The sequence below is a fragment of the Aethalodelphis obliquidens genome, unplaced genomic scaffold (assembly GCF_003676395.1).
Source record: "Aethalodelphis obliquidens isolate GAN/ISIS:26980383/991018 unplaced genomic scaffold, ASM367639v1 scaffold27, whole genome shotgun sequence".
NCBI classification, from domain to species: Eukaryota; Metazoa; Chordata; class Mammalia; order Artiodactyla; family Delphinidae; genus Aethalodelphis; species Aethalodelphis obliquidens.
Genome location: NW_020837971.1, coordinates 23,025,395 through 23,050,523, shown reverse-complemented (window position 1 = coordinate 23,050,523; position 25,129 = coordinate 23,025,395). Strand labels below are relative to the sequence as shown.

At 49.3% G+C, this 25,129-nt stretch overlaps 1 protein-coding gene and 1 long non-coding RNA gene across 11 annotated transcripts in view; both read left to right on the top strand.

The window, feature by feature from the left end:
- The window catches only part of IKZF1 (IKAROS family zinc finger 1), a 90,584-nt gene that overhangs the window by 21,189 nt on the left and 44,266 nt on the right, over nucleotides 1–25,129 (top strand). For all 10 annotated transcript variants that reach the window (XM_027124134.1, XM_027124135.1, XM_027124136.1 and 7 more), the window contains exon 3: nucleotides 772–891. In XM_027124134.1, the coding sequence (XP_026979935.1) occupies nucleotides 772–891 (120 nt within the window). The remainder of the gene's footprint in view (nucleotides 1–771; nucleotides 892–25,129) is intronic.
- Nucleotides 7,339–11,965, top strand: LOC113629582 (uncharacterized). The gene is made up of 2 exons (XR_003436623.1): nucleotides 7,339–7,938; nucleotides 11,179–11,965. It is a non-coding gene; the product is annotated as an uncharacterized LOC113629582 (long non-coding RNA).

The following is a 25,129-nucleotide window of genomic DNA, read 5'->3' as shown; positions in this document are numbered from 1 at the left end:
GCTCTGGAAAAAGAGAGTGAACAGACCCAGAATGTGTAGCTCTGAGCAGGACACTCAATCTGGTGACCTTAAAAACGAAATAATATGAGGGTGTGGTGAGCAGGCTTGTAGGAGGGCAAAGTGGAACAAACGTACAGGGGAAAATGTGGCCCTAACACGTGAAGAGGCTTAAAAACGTGGATGCCTTTTGACCCAGGCACGCAACTCCCGGGGTTTATACTACGGTGGTTCTTAAAAACGTGGGCAGAAGCTGTCTGCTTGGAGGTTTACCACAGTGTTGTTTCATTAAAAAAAAAAAAAACAGATTGAAAACAATGTAAGTTCAAAAATAGAAAAAGGATTTAAATAAATCCTAGTGTGCCCATGCAATGAAGTATTACACAGACACCACAAAGTTATGGAAGTAGGGCCACTGGTTATGAGAATGTCTAAAAAGTACAGTTTATTTTGATCAAGAAAATATGTCACCACGCATTACCCATAATATATAAGTATCCATGTATGTGTACACACACGCACACACGCACACCACAGTTTTAATAGTGGTGATCTCTAGGTGATATGTATTTTTCACATCTGTGTCCTCTCAGTTTTGGGTGTGGCAATGATATTATTTTATAAAAAGGAAAGCAGGTTCTAATCCCCAGAGAGAAACGTGAACTCAATCCAGTAACTCGAATGAAGCCAAACCACGGTGAGGCCCATCGCAGTGACCACCGCCCCAGGGGTGACCATGTCCCCAGAAACTCAAGCTCCTAATTGCCTCCTCAGGGAAGGAAAGCCCCCCGGTGAGTGACACCCCGGACGATGGCGATGAACCCATGCCTGTCCCTGAAGACCTTTCCACCACGTCTGGAGGCCAGCAGAGCTCCAAGGGTGACAGAGGACTGGGTAAGTGGCCTCCTGTCCACAGACTGTCACGTGCTCTAGTCCTCCTGGACCTTTGTCTCTTTACAGTCATTTCACCTGTGGTTTCCCCTCAACCCCCATGTCAAGGAAACACAACATGCAGGACGGGAGACCCAGCTCAGTGTGGTCTTGAGCCCTGTGTGGGAAGCAGCGTGGCCAATCTGTGGAGCATCCCAAAGCAGGCACCTCACTGGCCTCGTGTCCTCAGCGCACTGCAGCAACGTCCACGTTGATGGATTGTAGATAGGGAAAATTATCCATTTCATGTGTAACGGCAATAGGGCTGTTCATTTTCATAGCTCTGCTTTAGAAGGAGCTGAATCTGGCCATTTTCAGTTACCCTTCACATCTCTATTTCTTGAATGTCCAGTTTAACTGAGAGTAGAAAATTTGACAAGTAGAAAAATTTTAATGTTAAAAAAAAATCTAGATCGTCTTGACTAGCGGACATTTACACGCCTTCTCCATAAAAGAATGTGTATGGAAGTATCTGCAATCTCTCCCCTGGTTAACCTACCCAGGCTACAGTTCATGGTGAGAAATCTCAATCCACCCTCTTTAAGAAAACAGAGGCCCAGAGAAATGCAGTGAATTAGCCAAGGTCACATAGCAGAGTCAGAAGGAGACTCAATTTCTGACTCAAAGACTGGTTTTCACTCCATGATACCCTATTCTCATCAGCGAATGAGTCAACAGTTCCTTGGAATACCTATCTTTTTTCTTTTTATAAAGATAAAACTGTGATGTTGAGAGCCACTTATCTGCACAAAAGAGTATCATGAAGGGTACGCAGGTGGAAATGAGGTAGGACAGGTAGGACAGATCTCATGTGGATCAGCTCATAAGAGCCACGGCCAAGGAGGGCACGTGTGTAAAGTTCTCGGGGTGCTGAAAATCGCCAGTTATTTTCCTGTAGGACATCCTAATGTGATAACTAAGAAACAGATTTTGTACGTTTTCATGTGTCTTGGAAACCAAGTAGACGCTGGGTATTATGGTTCTTCTGTTTTAATTTAGCTGTACAATTAGCTGTACAAACAGACAAAGATAGTGGCTAAAGCCCTTTGACGTAGATGAACCAAGAAAACATGTACATTTCTGAATCCCTTTTCCCTGTTAGAAAATGTATATGTGGGTGAGTAGGGGGAGAGAAGGAGGTCTGTGGACCTTGCCTTTTGTTCCACACACGTCCTTTCAGGGTTTCCCAAAGCTGAGACACAAAAGAGCATGCTTTATTGTAACTGATGCACTTATGTTTAAGATTGTCTTCTGTTTATTACAAGAGATACTGGTTTGTCATACACCCTGTACTGCTGCAAAGTTTCCTTTCAAGGCACATTTACATAAATCAAAAGATCAAATGTAAATAAAAACATTAGGACAATGAGGGTGTGTATACATGATAAAAATTTGCAAAGGCTCAGGGACCAAAAGCCAGAAGATATTATGTGGATACGTACCCACTAACCATTTAAATGAACCGAGAACCCAGACATCAGAGTTAGGACTCCGGGGTCATTATGGAGAAACTGGGGAGCCGCCCCCCTCCGCCCCCGCACCGAAATCCCTGCAGCTGCTGTGCAGGCTGACAGCCATGGTCACCTTGGGCAACCTGTAGAGAACTGAAAGTCGGGCCGGTTCCTGGAGAGTGGAGAAGAGTCCACTTGGTGTAGGTAAACAAGCCTTCGTTATAAATGCCTTCACGGTCTAAATATACCACCCCTTAAGAACTTCAGGTTGTGGGTGATCTGCCTTGGTAAGAGGTCATCAAGGCCCTGGTTCCAAGGCTGCGTTCTGGTGGTGAACTTCGGGCTGGGTCCTGACAGAGCCCGTGCAGGTGTGGCTGGTACGGCTGGGGGGGTGTGATCTCCCGCAGGCTCTCTCCAGTGCTCGCTCGCCATGCGACACGATGCTCACCCACTTCTCCTTTCAGCGTAAGGTTTCTAAAGACTGAATTTCAGAGTTGTACAACTTCAAACGCCCAAGCATCCTCTTTCCGTGGTTTGTAAACAGCGGCTGCCGTGTGGACAGGCAGGGAAGGTGGTTGGAAGTGGGGGCCAGGGACAGAGGGGTGATGGGTCACTGCCAGGAAACTAGAAAGGACAGAAGCACAGACTACAGGAGGAGACAGCGGGCAGGTTTAAGGAGACAGGTGAGTGGGAGAGCATCCCAGAGACCAAGGGGCAGAGAGGAGCATCGAGGAAATTGACTGCTGTTCACGCTCGGCCAGTGAGCTTTAGAAACCATCCTTTATGGCTTTTGAAGGAAACCAGCTGGCTTGAGCAGGCGGTGGTAGGTTGTTTATTAAAGTGATGCCTCTTCGGTAGCACTGAACAAATGAAGTATGTCAATAGCGTTAGGAGACCACTTTAAAAGATGGGGAATTCGAAGCTGGAAGGAAAAGGAAAGGCACTCAAAGGCACGTTTCCTCAGCTCCCTGGGAAGAAAGCAAAGGAAGGAGGGTCAGGGGACAGACAACAGGAAGCAGGAGCCCCGCCCTGCTCGGGGGCGGTGGCGGGGGGGGGGGGGCCCTCCCTTCACAGAAGCCGGAGCAGCACAGCACAAAAAGGAAGAGCCAGGGAGAAGGCACCGGGGAGGATGGTGAGGAGGGCGGAGGCTGGCCCAGGAGAAGGTGCACCTGGGAGGGCAAGGGTGGAGCCTGGGCCCCTCCCAGGCAGACCTCTGAGCCTTGTTGCCCTCATTTCAAACTGGCGGCAGCATCGGAACTCAACTCACAGAATGGTCTCCAGGGGTAACTGAAAACATGCAAACTCGCTTTGCTGAAGACAGAATAACAAAGTCAGAAACAGACAGTAAAAGGCAGAAAAAGATCTTTTAAAGGTTTATGGGCAGAGTAAAGGAGCCTGTTGTAGCTTCCCCTGAGAGAAGGGAAAGACAATAGATAAGATTTGCAGCACCAGGAATAGAAGAGGAATTTACTAATTAAAAAAATGTGATCCAGGGATCAAGCAAACTGAAAAGACAGCCAAGAAGACGGGGGAGGGATCAGTTAGGAGAGGGCAAGACCAAGAGGGAAATTGAGGTGCTGGCTACCCCCAGACCCAAGGTCCAGTCGAGGGTGCCGGCTGCTCCGGTGGAAATGTCAAGGAGAAATGGCGAGAGGCCAAAAGATGGGAAAAGGTGGGAAAGTCTTAGGTGATAATAGATCACTGGGTGTCTGTTTCAGAAGGAGCCAAGGGATGCTTTTGAAAAGCTCTGGGCCCTCCTTACCAGTTTTAGACAAATCTAATCCCAACCAGAACAGACCTGAGTAATCAACAAGTTGTCGGGAAAGGTAGAAACCAGCCCCCTAAGATGGGGAGGTAGCATCTCACCGGTGGCAGGTCATTCCCAGCATGAGAAGAGTAATGACTTTGCACCTCAAGCCTTCCCGCAGTCTTGAGGGAAGTCCTGGAGGACTGTGTGGAAAGGTGGTCGGAGGAGTAAGGCCAGGCCAAGGCTCTGGCTCTCATCTAGCTCCATTTTCTTCTGGGTCTGAATAGAGGACGCAAGGGTCTGAAGTGCAGCGTGAAGAATGTAAGATAGACACAGGAGAGGACTTCCTGGCCATGAGGGATTTAGTCATCAGGACAGTCTACTTAATGAGATGCTAGCTCGTTCTTCTGAAGTGGTCTCTTTAAAAATGAGAGAAATCTCGCCTCTGAAGTGGTTGTGTATGAAACTGCTAAAACGGAGGATGCACTCAGTGACCTCCTAAGGCAACCCCCAAATTTACTCAGTGACCCACGGCAGGTGCCCTAGAGAAGTGGAAAATGGGTCGAGAGTTCTTCTGACAGCTGTTGACCAGGGGTGATTAAAAGTGTCTCCTGTAGAAATGATGTCAGGACGGGCGTCTAACAGGACTGAGTAAAGGAACGAAAAGCTTAGTTCTTTTCCTCCTTTATTCAATAACCCGTACGTTGCTTTCTTCCTTCGGGCATGGATTTTTACCCATTACTGCCTTGCTCTCCCTTTGCTTGTGTGGGTTTCCCTGTCCTAAAATTGGGCAGGGGTCCTCCAGCTGCCGCATGCTATCAGTGAGTGCACAGGCCTGGAGAGGAAGGGTGAGGACTGCAGGCTGGCTGGCTCCAGCCCCAAGAGAGACTGTGAGTAAAGTCAGAAGCCCCTTCCCCTTTGAGTGTAGATGGCTGGCAGGGAAGGAGGCTTGCTGGGCTGGAGCAGAGGAGACAGGGAGAGGCCAGAAATGGAGAAGAGAGATTTGAGGCCAGAAAACCAGATGGTACCCTAAGAGAGATGCCTGGCAAGGTTAGGATTTAGAGTAGAATCAAAGGGAAGACCCAGGGGCAGAAGCCCAGTAATGCCCAGGGGGTGGATGAATTAGCCGACGGCCAAAGACGCGAGGCTGGTTTGAGGTTGAAGGAGGCTTTCCAAAGGCTCGGTCGGCTCCATGGACAGTCAGGATGACCTTGCGTAGTAGTCACTCGAATGCAGAGGGAGATGCGAGGTTGGGTGCCTTTTGAATACGGGGCGATGACGTGTGTTTGTGCCTGCCTGCCACATTCTAGAATGTTCTTCCCTTGCTCAGGACCTACGCCCAAAGTAGGGCGGTGACAGCCCTTGCTTCCTGGGTGGTTTATCGTAGGATGTAATTCCTGCAGGTCACATCCCCCAGAGTGGTGTTTGGAGCCTTCTAGAAGCTGAATTCTTGCATCAGCCTGGGTCCTTGGGTCCTTCCCTTGGAAGATTTTGACCAGAGTTTGATTCACCCTGGCAAAAACGGAAAGAAAAAAAAAAGTAGAAAAAAATCTGGCGTTCTTCCCCCTGGAATCCAGGAAAATGATTGTGTCTACACATAAATTCTCTTTTTTGGTCCATTCACTTGAAGTAAACATTGCTTTATTCCATCATGAGTTCCAGACCTAAAGTGTGAACCGTAAGAGGTTTCATACCTTTTTCACTGGTGATCCTGGTACCAGATCTCACCTTTGTTTTGAAGTTCCAGGCGGGGCACCATGACGGTGGCAGGACGGTGGGTGAGGGCTGTAACACCTCTCCACAGCCTGGGTTGATGGGAGATGCTGGAGAGAGTTTTTCACGGTGGAAAACAGTGGGCTTTGGGCTAATTGGAGCTGGGGCGCTGGCGTTTGAGTACGGATGCTGCGCCTGCTTATCTAATCAGCAGTTAGAGGAAGTCGTTTTTATCTGTGCAGTGCATCTCCTCTGAACCGAGAAACCCCATTTGAGCTTGGGAGAACTATTATCTCACAGCATCTGAGCATTAGCTGCAGCTGGTCTCGAGCTTGTTGGGATGGGATGTGCGCTGTGAAACAGTCTCACAGAGAAACCCGTCCAGGGCTGAACTCCATCCAGGGCTCGGGTATCTTGGTTTCCCGGTTTCTTCTGAGGAACAGCTCAAAGCGTGTCATTTAGATTCGTGTCCACGCCTCTGGTTTATTTAGTTCCTTACTCCTTTTCGTAGTTGACACATTGTGCAGTGCTTTTGATGGGGCACCTTTTAAAGATTCTGTCGTCTTCATCTTCCAATTTGCCGTCTCTGCCTGCGGTGCCTGGTGGAGACCACAGAGGTTACCATACATCACCACACCAAGAGGAGGCCAGTTGGAAAGATTCTCATTGTCCTGAATTTCCCAAAACGTGAGACACAGCATCAAAAATATATATATATATTTTGCCTACTGTCTAAGCCTTTCAAGTTTTGAAGAGGGACTATTAGGTAGCAGATTCATTGCTTCCCATTTAAAAGTAAATGTTAAGTTTTTTCTGACCTCTGTTTTGTGGGGCAGTGCAAAACACTTGGAAATCATGATCTTTGTGGAACATCTTGACACGTTGGTACACGAAATTAAAATAAGTGATTGTGTGCTGCATGGGGTACCATCCTGTACTGGGTTTTGGTATATAAGGTGAGACCAGGCAGCAGAGGCTTCTGTGTGCAGTGCCTGTGGGGGGTGTGTGCGTGTGTGTGTGTGTGTGTGTGTGTGTGTGTGTGTTCTGTGTGGTAGTCAACAGGACACCACAGTGGGTCGCGTGAAGGAGCATCTCTGTGCCTCGGACCCAGCTGCGGTGATTCCGTCCTGCTAGCCCTGGCAGGTCGCCTCCCTGTGCGGTGAGGGTGTCACCTTGCCCATCGCTATAACCAGGGGGCCGGCGGGGCTGCGGGGTAGGGCCATCCGTGCAGCGGCAGCCGTGGGTGTCATTATCATCCATCAGGCATGCTTGCTGTGAGATCTCTGCGGGATCTGGACACCAGATGAGCACGTGCTCAGGTCACCTCCTGGCAGGTGACTTGGAGGAGAAGCACCAAGGTGGTGACCTCACAAGACGCCGAAAATTCCCAAGAAAGAAGGCAAACGGGAAGCAGCACGTGGTCAGTGTGGCAAGACCAGAGGGTCTCAGCAAACTCCGGGTCCTTCCCAGCGGCTGGAGAGAGCGGGATACGAGGCAAGGCCTGGCTGGAGGGTGGAGGGCTCGTGAGTGTCCCCCCGCCAACCCCGCCGTGGTGAGGGCTGGCCCACCGGGAGGATGTGCTTGGGGACGAGGGACTCGCGGCACTGAGCTGTCAGGTCCTCTGAGGGCCGGTGTGTCCTGCTTGTACTCGGAGATCAGTGACCACACGGTTGGAGGCTGTCAAGGTGTGTGTGACCGAAAGCAGGGCCCCTGCTGGAGGCCAGGCTGCTCTGGGCCCCGCCCTCCTGTCACCTCCCCACTGGGTTCACTTTAGGATTTGGGACTGCACCGTTTAGGTTGGCTTTGTGCTTCGTTTGAACTTGTGTTTCTGTGACTCTTAGGACATGAGGCCCTTCCATTCAATAACAGTAGTATTGACTGAGCCCTTCTCCCTGGCTGGCTGATGCAGCCGCCGCCTCGCAGACCTTAGCAGTTACAGCTTGCAGACTGATCGCCCAGTGCCGTAAGGCACGGCAGAGTGCTCACAGGGACATCAAGTTTTCTCTAAAGAAAGTGGACAGAAGGGCTTGTTCCCAGCTGGGCTGGGGAGTGGGGCCATGGGGAGACTCAGGGAGCTGAAGTTCTCACAGAGGCGCGAAGGTGAGTCATGTCTGACCTTAGGAAACGCGTGGTAGTTGGGAGGGGCAGAAGTGGGTGGGCAACGTCACAGCCAGGGCCCCCGTGGCCAGCTCTGGGAGCGAGCTGTGGGGTTTGGAGGGGACCCCGCCAAATGTTTCCTCCAGACCTGAGTGCTGGCAAGATCATCTGGGGACAGCAAACGGGGAGAGATGTCCTGTGCCTGAGCTGGAAGGGGCCGGGTGGGGAGGTGATTCCCAGCAGTGGGCACAGCATGTTCCACGCGGTGTGGGCACGTGAGTGAAGGGACTGCAGCAATTCTCTTAACAGAACGGGAAATGGACCCAGAGTTGGGGTTGGCTGGAAGTCCGTTGACAAGTTTGTAGCCGAGGAACTGTCTGGAAGGCAGGGCATGGGAGGGGTGGACGGAGCTGGTCTGGCTGTGCCAGGAGGGGTGCTAAGCACCAGGGCCTCGGGAATACATGTGTGTGATTGTCGGGAAGAGAAAGCGAGGGAGGAAGCAGAGAATCGGTTGCTTGATTCGGGTACAATTTTCTGGAAAGAAACATGGTGTAGAAGTTACCGGGATAGAGGTTTTAGGGAAGATGCGAAGCATGAAAGGGAGGACGGAGGGGCTGGGAAGGGGCCTTCGGGAGTTGGGTGGTAGCTTCCCAGAGGGCTCGGTAGGGGAGGAGGCCCAGATCGAAATGTAGCGGAACAGGAGGGGCCGGGGAGCTCAGGCAGCCGGCAGACAGTAGGGATGCGGGGACGAGCCAGGAGCAGGCTGTGAGGATGCAGCCAGGGAGGGTTCTCAGGGTGGCCTGTGTCAGAGGAGGATAGTTAGGTCTGTTAGAAGGCAGATGGGAAGGAGTGACTAGAGAGAAAGGACTAATATACGACAGCCCAGTGGAGCCCCAGCGCAGGCAGGCCCGGCCACCCAGGGGCTGGGCTGGGGTGTGTCTGCCTTTCCTGCCCCCCACCAGGCCCTGTGACCCTCTCCCCTCCTGCATTCAGTCTCCATTCGGAAATGCCACGTCCGATGGGCCCTCCCTGACCTAAAGTGGCAGCACCGACCTCTCGCTCTTCGCCTGTCCCCACGTGCAGGGAAAGCACGCCCCTGGGCTTTGCTCACTGCATCCCAGCATCCGGTGGGCGCCCAGGATGCGTGCACCGAATGCATGGGATGGCGGCCCAGCTCTCTCAGGCAGAGAGCTGGCAGGACAGCAGAGAGCGCTTTTAAGTTGAGGGTTCATCACGTGGATTTTTTAGGCCCCTTTTCTCAGTGGGTACCATGGGTATTTGGGGCGGAGAGCCCTTCCTGGGCTCACTGTCCTTCCCCCCGCCAGGGGCTGTTTAGCCACCTGTGTCCCACCTCAACCCCCTCATCATGATGCCCAGGTGTCACCATGTTTCCCCACTGAGAACCATCTAACCTGAACACCGTCGTCCTCACATGGTTCCATGTGTCCACTCACGCTAGCTTCACACTGCAGACAGGCGTTTTGTGGCTGACTGTTGAAGATTTTTTAATACAGTCAGTAGTGTCCCAGAACCAGAAGTATGACTTTTTTAAAAAGGGCATAACCTATAGAAAAACGGGGCCCGGAGAGGTTGGAATACCCCAAGCCTGGCATTTCCAACCCACGCTTCCAGTTTTCTTTTTTTGTTTGTTTTTTGAATTTTATTTATTTATTTTTTTATACAGCAAGTTCTTATTCGTTCTCTATTTTATACATATTAGTGTCTACATGTCAATCCCAATCTCCCAGTTCATCTCACCACCACCCACACCCCACCCCTGCTTTCCCTCCTTGGCGTCCATACGTTTGTTCTCTACATCTGTGTCTTTCATTTCTGCGTTGCAAACTGGTTCATCTGTACCATTTTTCTAGATTCCACAGATATGCATTAATACACTGTAGTTTAATTTTGTGTCTCCAAAGGAGTGTGTGAACTTGGAAATGCTGGTTATTTTTACAAAGAGAAACCAATGATGGGCTTCTGTCCATCTTCTTCTGACAACCTAAATCCGGGATCACATTGTACCTAGTTGGTTTACTGAGGGAAATAAAGATAGATTCTTACCTATTAAAGTAGAGAGATAAGCAGTATGTTCTGTTTTAGGGTTTTGGTCCCCATTTTATTCTCTGCTTTGTTCCATCTGTGTTGAAAGCATACTTAGCTCTGGGGATAAAACAACCAACCGACATTTTGTTAACTTTCCTTCTACATGGGGTTTCAGAAAGAAATGGAAAAAAAAAAAAAAAAAGCTTTTGAGCTGTGGTTGCCAGTTGCCACCTGTCCTATCTGGTTAGGACATTTCTGATTTGGGAAGTGTAAATATAACCCAGAAAAAAAAAAGCTTCCCCTCCTTTTATGCAAAAGTAGAAGCCTGAGCAGAGCCGAGCCCTAACCATTGCCCTGTAAAGTTTCCACAGTACCAGTTCGATGAGATGAAAACACTTGTTCGGTTGAGCCAGGCCCCAGGAAGCCGCCTTCCTGGTCCCACAGCCGTGGGGTGGGGTTGAGGCCGAGCCCACTGTAGCCACCAGATAAGCCCAGCACCCTGCAAGGTCTTAGCAGGAACTGCAGTTCACACGTTACCGCAGAGCCGCTCAGAATTGTAAACCCTTTGCCTGTTAGGACTTGGCGGGGAGACAGGAGCTTACGGGCAACTAGGAGACTGTCTTCAGGTTCTCGGGCTGGAATCAAAGCTTCCAGGCTCTCGTTATCTATTGGTAGTCGGCGGACTACCGTGATTGGAAGGATTTACACCGAAGAAATGGGCAAATGCTACAAATTAGGAATTTTTCTTTTTTTTGAGAGCTAGTTTACCCGCATACAGTGGCTTAACTCTGGTTGTAATGTCTTGACAGCTCCAGTGGGAAGCAGGAATTATCTTACTGATGGCTGTGTGGGGTGGGTGTTTTTTGGAGGGGGTGTTAGGGAAGTCTCAGTCTGTTGGGGGAGACCGGGGGCAGTGAGGGGTAGATGCAGCTTGTCCAACACGAGTGACGCTTTGCTGTTGATGTCACAAACTGGAAATGTCACAGCAGCTAGATTCTCTGTATTAATAAGTAGAATGCTGCTTTAGCGGTTTAGTTTTGCTGCTGGGGGAGTGCGATTAGAGAGGATTCTGTGTCTTATTTATGAGATAGTATTAGTATTATTATTGCTGTCATTTCGGTTTGAAGAACTTTAAATGCAAAGCGAGACTTGTGTGCATTCCATCAATATGTTGCTAAATTACAGTGATTTTTCCAGGCAAGCATTGGGCTCACGCCGTTCTTCAAAACACATGGGACTGAACTTGGTCTCAAAAAAGTTTCTGTATTGAGTTCCTTGGATGAAACACAACCCTGAGATGTGGGCACAGATCTGGGAGGTGACCTCTGTGATGGTCCCTAAGTATGTGGTGGCTTCACTGGGACATTTTCTCAGCGAGGGCCCAGCAATGCGTGAGCGGCCTGGGGAGCGGTTGGAAAGCTAATCGCCATTGGAGGACCAGAGAGGCTCTTTCCGACATTCGTGCTCGAAGCACCTGACCCTGGCAGCAGCTGGATTAACGGAAGAGTCTTCGCGCCCTACTTTGAGGAGTGAGTTTAGCTGCGAGGATCTTTCAGCAGGTCTAGGGCGTGTCTCGCGAGGCTGCCTGCCAGGAGAACACTTCCCCTGCAGGGGATGTGGCTGCAGGCTGTTGATTTCCACTGAAATCACCCGGGCCTGATTCCGGTGAAGCCCTGAACATCCGGTGTCTTCCCCGCAGGGTGGGGTGTGATGGACGGAAGGCCTGCAACCCCAGGGCCTCACTGTGCTGACAGAGCGCGTGGCAGAGACGGCCACTTTCCTTTTCAGAATGAAGGACTGCCACACTAGAGGTGAAATCCTGCTGAAATGAGAAAAGGACTTTTATGACAGCCCTGCAGGCAGCTCTGTGATTATTTTTATTGTTATTCTTGGAATCCGGCAGAATTCTGCTCCTGTCACAATATCTCTACTCTCTCCAGTCAGACGCGGTAACAATAAAAATATGACTTAGCCTGTACTCCCCCCAGCACTTCTGATGGCCTCTGTTTCCCCCCACCCCCCATAATGTTAAATGATGACGATTAACTATTATCGGGTATAGAGAGCATTTAGGTAATCTTAGCACTACGGTTCAAGCGGCCTTTGGCGAAATTCATGTTCAGTAGACAATGCTGTGGTTTTAAGTGAGAAGAGAAGGGAAGAGAAGGGAAGGGGAGGGGAGGGGAGGGGAATTATTTTGTCATGATCAACACGACACTTACAATTTTAAAGAAGTGCTATTTTTATAAATATGTGGACTCACTGCTGATTTTTATACTTGAAGCCAGAGCTATAGGTGTTAACAGTTAAGGGTTTGTATTTGTTCATTTGTTTGTTTTTCCCATTTCAATAGCTTTTTTTTTTTTTTTTTACTGATGGAGTCTCTCCTAACAAGGCATCCTTAAAATCAGCCTGCCCTGTGTACGCACACACATGCACACTCTCTGCAGGGTAGGTGTGGGGTCCTTCCAGCCAGGTCCTCGCAGGCAGCTGGACTCCAAACCTTCTGAAACATGGTGACCTTGAACAGCCCTTGTTTGGGAAAAGGTTTCATGGATGAATGACAGCCAACATTTCTGGAACATATTTGTGAAATCTGGGAATCACCTGTTCCAGGGTAGCACTGTCCATGGAATATAATAAGACTCACATAGATAATCTCAACTTTCTAGGAGTCACATTAAAAAAGAAAAACGGCACAGCTGGGACGAATTTTTATATATATTTTATTTAACTCAGTATGCCCTAAATTTTATTATTTAAACGTGCTGTCAGTATAGACAATCATTAATGACCGTTTTCCCCCTTTTTTCTACTGAGTCTTTGAAACCCAGTGTGTATTTGAGGTTTGCAGGACATCTCAATTTGGATTGCCCATGTTTCAAGGCTCAGAAGCCTCCTGTGTCCAGCGGCTGCCTACTGGACGGAGCAGATCTGGGATTCTATGGAAGTATGTGTCATTACATCATAGAAAACCTTTTACAATTAATTCTTGCTGAAATTAGGCCCCAAACTAGTTAGTCTTCCACTTTCTGAAAGTAGTTTTTAAATCAGTTTTATCTTCAAAACATTTTCTCAATTGTCATCACAAAGGAATTGGAAATTTTGCATTTTAGTTCTTCTGGTTTTGGCCACATTTGACTTAGAGAAAACCTACGTCCGGTTCCATTTTTTTTACATCATTTGGATTTACTTAATGTAGCTCTGTTTCAGCCATAGGTTTTGTAGGCATTTGATTAAGTACAAAGTAACAGGAATAAAGCAAAATGTAAACATGTAAAATAAAATAGTTTTCCAAAGCATAGTAGCTGAATGAAATACAGAAATCTACTATTTTTTCTTGTTTTCATCCATTCATTTTATTCTCATGCACTCTCTATGGTCATTTTGGGTGGTGGGAAATCCTTTTGAATGTTTTGAAGCAAGGCAACTGTTTAATAGACGTAAAGCACATTCCCATAAGAGTGCCGTTAGGACAGGCACCACACGAACTGAGCTCCAAAACCGGGCACCACCATATTGGTGAACTTGTTTGCAAAAATTGTGGAGAATGAAGCTTCTTGATAACGTCCCAAAAGATGCTGCTGCAACCTGATGAAGCAATGGGGCAGAGGTGGTAAAGGAGAGGCTTCTTTCTTTTATTGTAATGTGGGAAAGGAAAGCAGCCGGTGCCTGTACTGCACCCTGAGTAAACAAGCCTGGGGTTTCATCTCGGCACCAGGTCCTGCTGCCCGTGCATGGGGCACCCTGGCACCCAGCCAGGCTGAGCTGTGTGCAAGCCAGACCCCAGCCTTCCTGTGCAAGGACGCCTCATGCTTACTTACTGGCTCGCTTCTTGCATCTCAGGAGACAGCGTGTCCCTGTGTGGCTGCTAGGTTTCCTGAGCACAGCAGATCCAAAGAGCCGCAGAGGCAGCACTGCGGCTTTGATTGTGCTGTCGCTCTCTCAGGCTTTTTTTCTTTCTTTCCTCCTGTCTCTTTCCTTCTCTCTCTCTTTCTTTCTTTCTTTCCTTCTCTCTCCCTTCCTTCCTTCTTTTCCTTCCTTCCATCTTTTCTTTCTTTCCTTTTTTCCCTCCCTCCCTTCCTTCCTTTTCTCCCTCCCCTTCTTTCTTTCTTTTTTCCTTTCCTGCCAGTGTTTCTTCCTTCCCGTCTTTTTTTTAATATTGTTCTTGGAAACAGTTTCATCAAGGTTCTCTAACTTGGGTCCAAGGACCAATAATGGAAACCTTTAGCTCAGGAACAAACTATCTTAGGAGGCCTCAAGGAGAGGCTGCTCCAGTGCCCTCAGGTACCGCATACCTGGGCGATAAGTAACCTAATGTAGCAGTACAGTCGGCAGTGACGGGAAGACTCACAGCCTCCCAAGTTCAAGGTCACTGGCTCTTGCCTTTTGCTGCTTGTTAAATGGAATAGACAGGGATGACCTGGTTCATGATTTGTTGAGAAGAACCATGTCTTTGTACAAAAGGGCTGTACCAGGAAAAACCATCATGGGGAAGGGTTGCCTCTGGAGCTGAAGAGCACACCTTCCCCAGCTGAGCACACGTGGAGGAATGCCGTGCCGCCAGGCTGGGTTCCAGGCTGCTGCACCTGAGTGCATGTGCCCAGCACTTGTCCTCAGGGGCCCAGATTTTTCCATTGCTCACACTCACTTTGTAGCTTCCGCACCGTCATTCCCCGCTGAACCCCAAGCACCTGCTTTTGAATATTTGAGGCAAGCCTTTCTTTTTCTTTTAGGAATAGTTAAAAGTCCCTTTGGAACCTTAGACCTTTGCACGAAAGTGTTGACTTAGTCTGGGGAATGCTGTTGTTTGGTTCAAAAACACAGTTAAATTGTAAAGTAGTGAGAATCGTTTTCTGGGTTGACATAAGTTCACCCTAAAAAATCACCCCCGGAAGATGATGAGTCCAGCTTGTTGTAGGATTGGAAGCGGAGCTCCCTGCATGCACTGCCTGCATCTGCAGGTACATTGAATGAATCAGACGTTTTCCCTAAGTGCATCCTGTGTAAGGTAGTATTTAAAACTGGCTTGGAAAGGATGACCATCTTGCTGTGTATTTGCCGTGCGCGTCTCCTCGTGCGTGGGGGATGGACAGGCCACGTCCTTTGCGACTCCAGATTCGTTTCTTTGTCCCTCCCGATGAGTCCTTGAAGAAGCCCTTCGGCGCCTGTCTCCCCCATTCTCTTTACAGGTTGGTACCATAAGGACCTGTCATCCACATCTCACCTCTGTACCCATTGTACTCTGGGAAATATATTTCACGACTTCCAAGCTGTGTACCTAAATTCACCTGAGCACACCTGGCCTTCCTGCACTCCATCAGTGCTGAAAATGCAAAACCAGCCTAAGATGCCGTGAGGCACGTGCGCCGCCTTTGGATGTGACCCGCCCTGAGGGCACCGGATGCCCGGTGCCCGTGCGTTGCGTCCAGCTAGATGTCAGGGTCCCTGCAGGCAGCACTTCTCCTGCTGCTTCTCCAGCCCGTAACACAACGAGGGGAAAAGCAGGACGTAATGAACATCCTGACACTCAGAAATACCAGATCCAGTGTATTGTGAAAATCCTCTATTGTGTCTGTTCATGAGACTGGCTGTAGAAATAGAAAATCGTTTCAGTTGAAAGTCTGGAAACAATATTTTAACCATCGAAGGAAAATAGTTAACACAAATGGGAAGGAAGCAATACTTAACACAGTTGAGGGGAAAATAAAATGTCATCTAAAACTTTAAATCCATATGTATGGGAAGTAAAAGGGAAATGAATATTTTCAGTTTTGCTGTATAATTAGGATTTGCTTTGCGGTCCAGAGTCTGTGAAGGGCCCCCCCCCCTCTGGGTTTCTCCCAACCCTTAAGGGGACAAATAATCCGAATTCACAGCATCCTGGGATCTCAGAAATTATTAGCGTGCCCTACATTGAAAATGTTTACAGGCGTAGACTCTGGGTTTGTTTGCTCCTCTTCAGTCTGGAAAATTGGAAAGAAATCCGATTGCTCCTTGACATGGTATTGAAAACTGTACTGTCTTCAAAGTGCTATCACTGAATCCATCCCAAGCTGCTAGACCAACTGTCATGGGGAGTCAAAGCTGTGTGAGAACCGGCATCCGCAGGGGTTAAATGGACAGAGGGACCTGAAGGGTCCCTGGTAGGGTTGTGGCTAAATGGCTAGCCCAGGTTCTAAGCAGTGTCAGCGTTCCAGATTGCAGGGAGCAAGCTGGAGGTGGGGATTGAGCCAGCCTTGGAGGATTGATTAGTGAGAGAAATGTTTGTTAATTACCTGCTCCCTCCCAAGCACCCTGCTAGGCACAGGGGCGACTAAGAAAGGTGAGATTCCGGGGCTCAAAGAGTTTACCTGCTGGTGGAGAGAGGAAGGATGCAGCTGAGCAGAGAGAGAGAAATAGTAAGAAGGGAAAATATAGAAACAAAATATTTCTTCTTGTCCGGCAGACAGTTCTGCCTGGTTATAAACGTCTGCTTCATAGTAATGAAAACGTTTAGCTTGATGCTTTGAAGTTCATGCCCGCACTGACTGCAATATGACCGTACCCCTAGGGAAAAGGTGAATGGGCGCATCTGTCTGCACGTGCTTGAAACCAGGCCAATTTAGGAAAGCTTCTGAGGCTGACTGCTTCCGCCACCCCAGCACTCACGGAAGCAGCCGTGTACACAGCTTGCTTGCTCTCTGCTCTGTGTCTGCGGTAGGGATGGATTCCCAGTCCCATGAAGCATTCCAGACCAAAGTCCCTGAGTGGTCCTGAGCCCAGGGCTCAGCATCCTTGATAGGGGATGGCCGGCCTGTGTGGGCACCTCGTGAGACAGCCTGCTTGAGATTTCGAGAGACACTGAATGTTAGAAAAGCCTTGAAGGAATCTGCTTCTGTCCAGAGCCATCCCTGCTATAGCAACGCTTTCTCCGAAGTGTGGGAGCCCCACCACTCATTGGAGACAGTAGACCAGGCCCTCGAAGCACCTCCTTCTCCCAGCCGATGTGTTCCGGTTCCCTCCGAGTGTGATGAAATAAACAGGATCGTATGTTCGCTCCGCCTCTCCTCACTGTTCTCACGGTCCCTGGGTATTGCACGGTGTGCCCAAGTCTCCTGAAACCCGGCACCAAAGGGCCTCGCTGGCCGTGGCTGGGGGTGCAGGTGAGAGAGGAAGCCCAGTCTCTGCCCCGAAGATGAGCTCCCCTTGGTCCAGATCTACCTCTGTCCCCAGGGTGCGAGGGAAGACCGCATGTCAAAGCCAACTTTGTTACCGTGCAGGAGTCTCTGCTGTTAGTTTATAAACACGTGGGTACAGAACACATCTTCTGTCCTTTTGAACTTTAATGTGCTAGTTCTGCAGAGCAGGGGCCACGTAGGAATAGAGCCTTCCTTGATTGGGTGCAGGTTTCTCCTAGATGCACAGTCGGGTCAGATGTGTGTAGCCGAGACTTGGGTTCACCGCCAAATAAGAACTCATCGTCCGTTGCTCAGAACAGCTCTCAAGACTGTCTCCCTCCTCTCGCACCTGTGCCTTTGGTGTTTGGAGTGTCCCGTGCTGTTGGGTACAGCGTGTTTCCTTTCAGCCCGTTAGGGTCCTTCTGGAAGGACTGTGGGTTCCTCGTGCAGGGACAGTGGTGAATAAGAGAGGGCCTCCCTTGACATGTTGGTACCTCAGCAACTTTGCCTGATGAAAATGTAGCCTTTTTAAAAAACATTCAGATAATCTAGTTTTTTAAAGAAGATGAAATTAGCATACCTGTGCTGCTAATGACTCCACTCTGTCTGATCCCCGATTCCCTTAGGATCTTTGCCCCGCTATCAGGACCAGCAGATATAAAAAGGAAGCAGTTCACGGTAGTTTGTCAGCAAACCAGGCCTAAGGTCGAAGTCTTGCTTTTAAACCTAAGTTTTTAAAAGGTTCTTAAAAGGAGCAAAGCTCACACCATGCATCAAAGCAAAAAGCAGAAAAATATACCATTGTTCCCACTGAAATTCTTCCTCCATCCTATTTTATTCCAGATGAAGCTAGTCTTGCAAACAGCTGTGTCTATGAGATCTTTCATCGAGTTTAAGTTTTACTTTCGTAAATAGAAACGTTATCTTTAAACAAATCGGTCCACTCCTTCAATCCAGAATTTCCACAGCTCAGTTGAAACGTCGGGTGTCGTGTCGCGTAATTTCGTGAACCATTCACATGCAGGTGGTACACCATAAAGACGGAAAGATTTCTTAGAAAGTTTTAAGTGAAAGGGAAATCAGGTAGAAAGTGTGCTTGAAAATATTAGGTACGTGGGTGGTCTTCTTTGTGATGCTTTGTGTAGTCATCATGGTTCTGCTGCTGTGACTGGATTCCCAACTCTTTGGGTCAGGAAGGCTCACATTCCAAGATGCACAGAGAAACAGGGGGAGCCTGGAGGGAAGGATGCTTTACTGTCATCGAAGGATGAAGTACGTCCTTTTCTTCATTTGGGAAGAATAAAGAAAATGCCAAGATTTCCCTATGAGATGCCCGAGGCATTTCCAGGAGAATTCCCCTTTCAGAGAGACACATCTGTAGATGCCCATCAGTCGGCTGTACCTTCCAAATAGTCAAACAGGGAAAGGAATTCAGTTTTTAAGTTTGTCAGAAAATTTTAATTATTTGAAATCTTCAGCTGCTGCCACTGGGAGTGACAGGCCCGACGTTTCGGAGTCCATGGAAAGAGCATGTGATTCCCACAGGAAACAAAACGAAGACGCAGCACGACTGATGAGTGATTTCAGGAGATGCCCCACAAACTGGCTGTTAGCAAACATTCTCACCTCAAGAAAAATAAAGAGTAGGGTATGTACATTGAGAAACAGTTATTTTTGGCACATTCTTTGAGGTCAGATACCTCTGTGAGGTGCTGCTTCCTCGTTACAATGGCGCAAAGGTCAGAACAAGAGTGCGGTGGTTCTGAAACCATGGGCGTCAATCAGAGCAGCTACGGAAGCTCCGCCCGCTTGTGGAAGGAGGCCGGCCGCCATGTTGATTCAGGAATGAACAGATGGATCCCATGGCAGGTGTGATCAAAGCAGGCAGCTCTTCTGAAGGTAGGCAAGGGAAAAAGTAAAGAAAGCACAACTTGAGATAGTACAAAACCATTATTATTTTATGCATAATAGTACCCACTCACTTAATAAAATGCCCCAGAATCATGCCCTACAGATGCCGACACCCTGCCCTTAAATGACCCGCCGTCAGTTGGAGGGAGACAGAGTGTGGACAGGTGGGACAGGTGGGCATCACTCTCTCTGTTTTACAGATGAGAGCGTTCCCAGCATCTGCCCAGACCGTAACAAGGCCTAGAAGGGTAGTTGGGGCTTAGAGTCCCCCGGCCTCCTTGGGCAGGTGGTGGTTATACAGTTAATGAGGTTAATTAACTGATCTTCAAATCACACAACCTGTGTGAACCCAACTTTTCTGATCTTAAATCTTTCATTCTTTTGACTGTTAGTTTTACCATTTTTATTTTAAGTGTGTGTGTTTACGATCTTTGTCACCGTTCAAAACACAAGTATTAGCTGAGCGACGTTGGACAGTACTGTCTTGTATTCTCAATGGGATTGGGAAAGTGGTGGGAGAATGTGGCCCCGATCGCTGCAGTCCAGCTGGCGTCACCGTGCGGTGTTCGCAGGGCACAGAGGGAAGGGTGAAGGGGATGAGGAAGGCAAGACCAGCCTTCCCGAGGGGACAGAATACACGAAACGCTGCCGGAGCCAGAAAACCCCACAGAACAGGCCAGAAACGCAATCAGCTTTGATGAGAAGAGTGTAGGCTTTTTAGAAGACATGACATATGTCCTGTTCCCTCAGGAATGCGTGGGATTGTAAGAGCTTGATGGGAGAGGGGTCAGGTGGGGGACATATCCGTGGGCCGAGGAAGCAGCACTGCAGCTTTGGTGTCTGCGTGGGCCGAGGCGGCCCCTGGTCTGACCTCAGAGGAGGTGCTCCGGAGACGTATTCCCTGGGCAGTCACGGCCCTGGGTGAGGGAGTTGGGGCGGGGAGTCGCTGGCTTCGCTTTCCCCGCAAATGATTGCAAGTTGAACCCTTTATTCTGTTGCCTTTCAATGAGAAATCCCGTTACCTGGATCCCCCTAATTGAAACCCTATCCCATTCAGGGCATTCATTCTTCTAGGTGAAGTCGTGTTCTAGGAGCTGTGAGAAAGGAGTTCGGGGCAGATGGGAACCCTCTGTGCAAAGTTTGAGTCCAAGCTTTGGAAACCAGACAGCTTGTCTTATTTATTTTACAAATTCATCCAGAAAGCTGTTGGAATTTTGGAAAATTCCAAAAGTAGGGATGAGAACCCACGTGAGGAACAATTGAAATGATCCCCAAGTCAGACGGAGGTGTCGGAGCAGATCTTCCGCGGATGCAGTGGCCGTGAGGGGCGTGGCCCTGGGTGGGCCCTGCGGACATGCAGGCCTGGGTGTCACTCAACATCACCATCGTGACCACGTGGCTTTGAGGCGCCTCCCCCCACCCCTTCCTGAGCACCCAGTGCAGCTGCCCTGAGCTCCAGAGGCCGTGGTGGGAAATCCTGGGACACGGAAGCCCCTTCGGGGGTCCCAGGGGTCACGGCCATGCTCTGTTTCTCAAGAAGGCAGTACAGACCTCCCCTCCTCCCCTCTGTTGCCACCTCCGTGGGTTTTCCTGGTGCAGAGGCCATTTCAACTCTCAGAGCCTAGAGAATAGAGTGAATTGAGCAGGTGAGACAGGTCAAGTCTCTGAACCCATGGTAGCCCAGGCCGTGGTGCTTCCCATGACCTTGAGACAGCATGCAGGTGATTCTGCAGCTGGAGAGAGACCCCTCCAGGACTTGGAGACAGGTAGATGGGAAGATAATTCTGAGAGCGTGTCCCCCAGTAGACTCGGCCAGCAGCCCTACATCACGTACAGATAACCACCTCGGTCTGAGCCATTGCAAGTGTGTCTCTGAAGTGTAAAACTATTTATGCTGTTCGATTTCCCATCATTTTCTGGTCTTTCATTTCCTCTCATTTGCATTGGTTACTCATAAATGTAGATCTTCAGTGCGATTTGTACAACCGCTCTGTGTGTCAGTCTGTGAAAAGAAATCTTGGGGCCAGCCGAGCTGCCGGGATCGCTTGGTCCCCACATGCCAGTGGGGTCAGCTTGAAGTGGGATCACAGTGAGCCCGGCCTGGGCTGCTGACCACCAGCAAACAGAGGACAGTGGGCTTCTGGTTCACTCACTTACTGTTGAAGAGCTGCTTTTGAACATCCTAGCTGTGCTTTTTAGCAGAAAGGTCTGGTGTCTTCACACAATGACTCTAGTTGTTTAATTCAATTTGTGGACTACACCTCTGGGCAAAACGAACAGATTATAACCTTTATAAGTTCTGATTCGAGATCATTGAAATCCTCACCATATCACCATAGTCCATTAGATCCTTTCCTTTTTTATTGTCTATTAATAGAAAATACCCAAGCATCTAGTGCCTTGTAGTTTTATGATCTGGGAAGGAGTGGATTTAACCATTATACTAGTTTTTTTTAAGTTTAAAAAGTCGTTTCTCATGCAGAGAAATCGTATGCCTTAATAAACTTGATGAACTAAGATTTGCATGATTACACCTTAAGGTTGAAACACATTTCATTTCATCATTTCCCAGAAGGGGCACTGAATTCACCCATTTCCTGTTTTTAATCTCAGAATGTTCTGTATTTCCTCCATATATCTGCTTTCCTGGCAGCAGGACCCTGGAAGCAATTGACAGCAAACTCTTTGACCTCAGATGTCTGCACTCGACACGTAGTTGCCATCAGATCTACAAGATCTCTGCACAGAAAAGGAGGCGTGAGGCAAATTCGCTGTCCCTGCTGTGCGCAGAATCGTTCAGCCAGCTGGTCCGTGAGCCCCTGTAAGGCTGGGCCTGGTGCCAGGTCTCGTACCGGGTCTGACCTCATAGTCACAGTTCTCATCCACAGGCCACCTCATCCAACATCTCGGTCATGTAGCATTTGCGGGGCAGGGAGCATTTCTTCACAGCTAAGTGTTCTAAATTACTCAAGCCTACTCCATTTTACGTTCATTGTGTTTTAACCCTTCTGGATAAGGAGTCTTTGCTAGAACCTGCTAGACCCCCCGAGATCCTTTTAAGAATATCTTGAGTATGCTCTCACCTTTTCTTCTTAAGTCCTTCTCACTGTTGTAAACACTTAGACCCAGCATGTCGGAGAGAGCATTGCACGCACACGCTTGGCGAACTGTGAGCCCTGCCAGCAGGGAGGTTTGTATCATCAGGGCGTTCGCTTGCTCATCCATTTATTCATTCCTTCAGCAGACATTTCTCACACCTGCACGTAACGTACAGATGACAACTGTGCAGTCTTCTTGTGGCCAGAAAACTTACCTGCACGTGTCCAACCCTGAGGTCCTGAACGTGGCTTCAGAAATAGTCATTGTGGTGTGTATGGAACTTATCACTCACTGTTGCCTAAATGACCCTGGCCTTGAATTCTCTCCTCTGCTTGGATAATATTTTCAGTCTCTTCCTTGACTTTCTAATTTGCAACTTTTAATCTGCTGAGTGTTAAGAAAGAACTACTTAATCGTTTCCACAGCTGCCCACGACATGGAAGACAGATGCCCCCGCCGAGCGTGGAGGGACTCACCCACGAGTAAACAAGTGAATTTTGGCTGAAAGGTTTCCTACTTCTCTTTTATTGGTTGTCTCAGAGGTCAGTTTTACTTTTTTTCTCCTTCCGGACCTGTTGCTGGAGATGTAGATTGTTGTCGTAGATGGCCGCGTGGCTTCTGAGTAAGGGAAATGGCATGGGCACGAGATCAGTAGGTGATGCTCTTGAGTTCCTCAAGTTTATATTTCTAAGTTTTTCAATCTCTTTGATCTTTATTCAGATCCTTCCAATTTAAGTTTTCGTTGTGCTTCTTTCTGTCGCTTAAACCGGCAGCCTCCAAATCAAAATGAAAGGCTCATAGTGGGCAAATGAAAGGCTTTATCTAGTGGGCAAATAGATCTCCTTATGTCTTTATTAGAAATGTTATTTTACTTGGCTCTCAACCATGACATAGCTTGGAATAACTGGCAAGCCTAATCGGAATATTTTGTCTTTGCAGGGGTAAAACTTTCTCTGAATTCCACGGGTGGTGTGTATCTTTCCATCTTACATACGGTTAGACTTTTTAAATACTTGGTTTTCTGAAAATAAAATAAAATTGCTTCTCAGCAAGGTTATGGCTTCCCAAATCGCCCTTCCCTGCTTCGATGGCAGAATCTCATCATAGAAGTCAAGCTGGAGAGCCGGGGTCTGGAGGGGCTGCAGGACTGGTTGGCGGCGATGCTTCCGCATGGGACACGCCAGGGGCCATCCTCTTCCCCACCGTCCCACGGAAGTTGCAGCTCCACTTCTCCCAGACTTCCAGGGCACTTGACAGAGAGAGGAACCTGCTTTTCTGTACCCTCAGCCGTGCCGGCCACAGCTCTGGCCAGAACGTGCCGTCTTAGCCTTCAGACCCTTGACCACCACCGCCCCACCCCGGGGTGGGTGGGGCTCCTCATGTCGGCCACCACCCACCCACCGTGCATAAGTCTGCTGCTCTTTCCTTTTCCCTTGGCCTGTGAACCCTGTGAAGCCTGCAGGGTTTTGCACTGATGCTTATGAGGGAGAAAAGAAGTTTGCCGTTCTCCCTCCCATCCCCCTCCAGCCACAACGCTGGGGACTCTCTGATGTCACCAGATGCAGTGACTTACCGTCGAAGCCAGTCCTCTGGTGGGGACATGGGGTCTCTCTGGCCCCAGAGGCTTTGGAAGCCTCATTGCCAAGGACCCAGGGGCTGCATCTCTGCTCTACGAGATCCGCCAGTGAGTCTCTCAATCTGCTGCATTTATTGAAAAGTGTCCACAAGCCTTTGCCTGTTTCTCCTGGGACCTCTGTTACAAGGAGGGAGGCCCGTTCACGCCAGGGACCCAGCCCGTCCCAGAGCCAGGGTGCAGGAAGTATATTAACACTCTGAATGACAAAGGGTCCAGGGAAGGCGGAATTCCCTCCGGAGCATCTGCAGCGGATGGCGCTGGTTGGCGGGTTCTACCCGCGTTTATCTGTAACTCAGGACTTAAAACCCCAGGGCTAGGGGCTTCCCTAGTGGCGCAGTGGTTGAGAGTCCGCCTGCCGATGCAGGGGACACGGGTTCGTGCCCTGGTCCGGGAAGATCCCACATGCCACGGAGCGGCTGGGCCCGTGAGTCATGGCCTCTGAGCCTGCGCGTCCGGAGCCTGTGCTCCGCAACGGGAGAGGCCACAGCAGTGAGAGGCCCGCTTATCACACACACACAAAAAAAACCCCAAAAAACAAAAAAAAAACAAAACCCAGGGCTGCCTTCTGTGCAGATGAGCTTCTTCATTTTTTTTTTTTTTATGTTGGGGGTAGGAGTTTATTAATTAATTTATTTATTTTTGCTGTGTTGGGTCTTCGTTTCTGTGCAAGGGCTTTCTCTAGTTGTGGCAAGCGGGGGCCACTCTTCATCGCGGTGCGCGGGCCTCTCACCATCGTGGCCTCTCTTGCTGCGAAGCACAGGCTCCGGACGCGCAGGATCAGTAGTTATGGCTCACGGGCCCAGTTGCTCCGCGGAATGTGGGATCCTCCCAGACCAGGGCTCGAACCCGTGTCCCCTGCATCGGCAGGCAGATTCTCAACCACTGCGCCACCAGGGAAGCCCCCAGATGGGCTTCTTCTTGATCAACAGCCCCCCACTTGGAAGAGCTCAGTGGTTCTCCCAGCCCGGGTTCCCTCCAGGGCAGCTGGACGTTGAGTGCTGTGAGCAGACAGTTAATTTCATTTAAAAGATGAGCCTGTGGGAGGGGGAGCAGAGGAAGGCACTGGGCGGAAAGCAGAAGGGAAAACCAGTGCACAGGTGACCACCGTCTCTCCAGGGCGCTCTGAGCGCCAGGCTGGGTGCAGGAAGGGCATGCGTGGCCCCCTTCCCCCACTGGCCGAGGGCTGCCCCACGGAGGGTGAGCTTCCACTTTCTGAGATGAGAAACCAACTTACCAAAACCCAAGGGAGAAAAAGGACTCAGATAGTTAGGGGTCACGGGCCTTTGGCGACCCTCTTGCATTGCCGCCCTTTGTCCCAAAATCGGAAGGAACAACGCAAAAA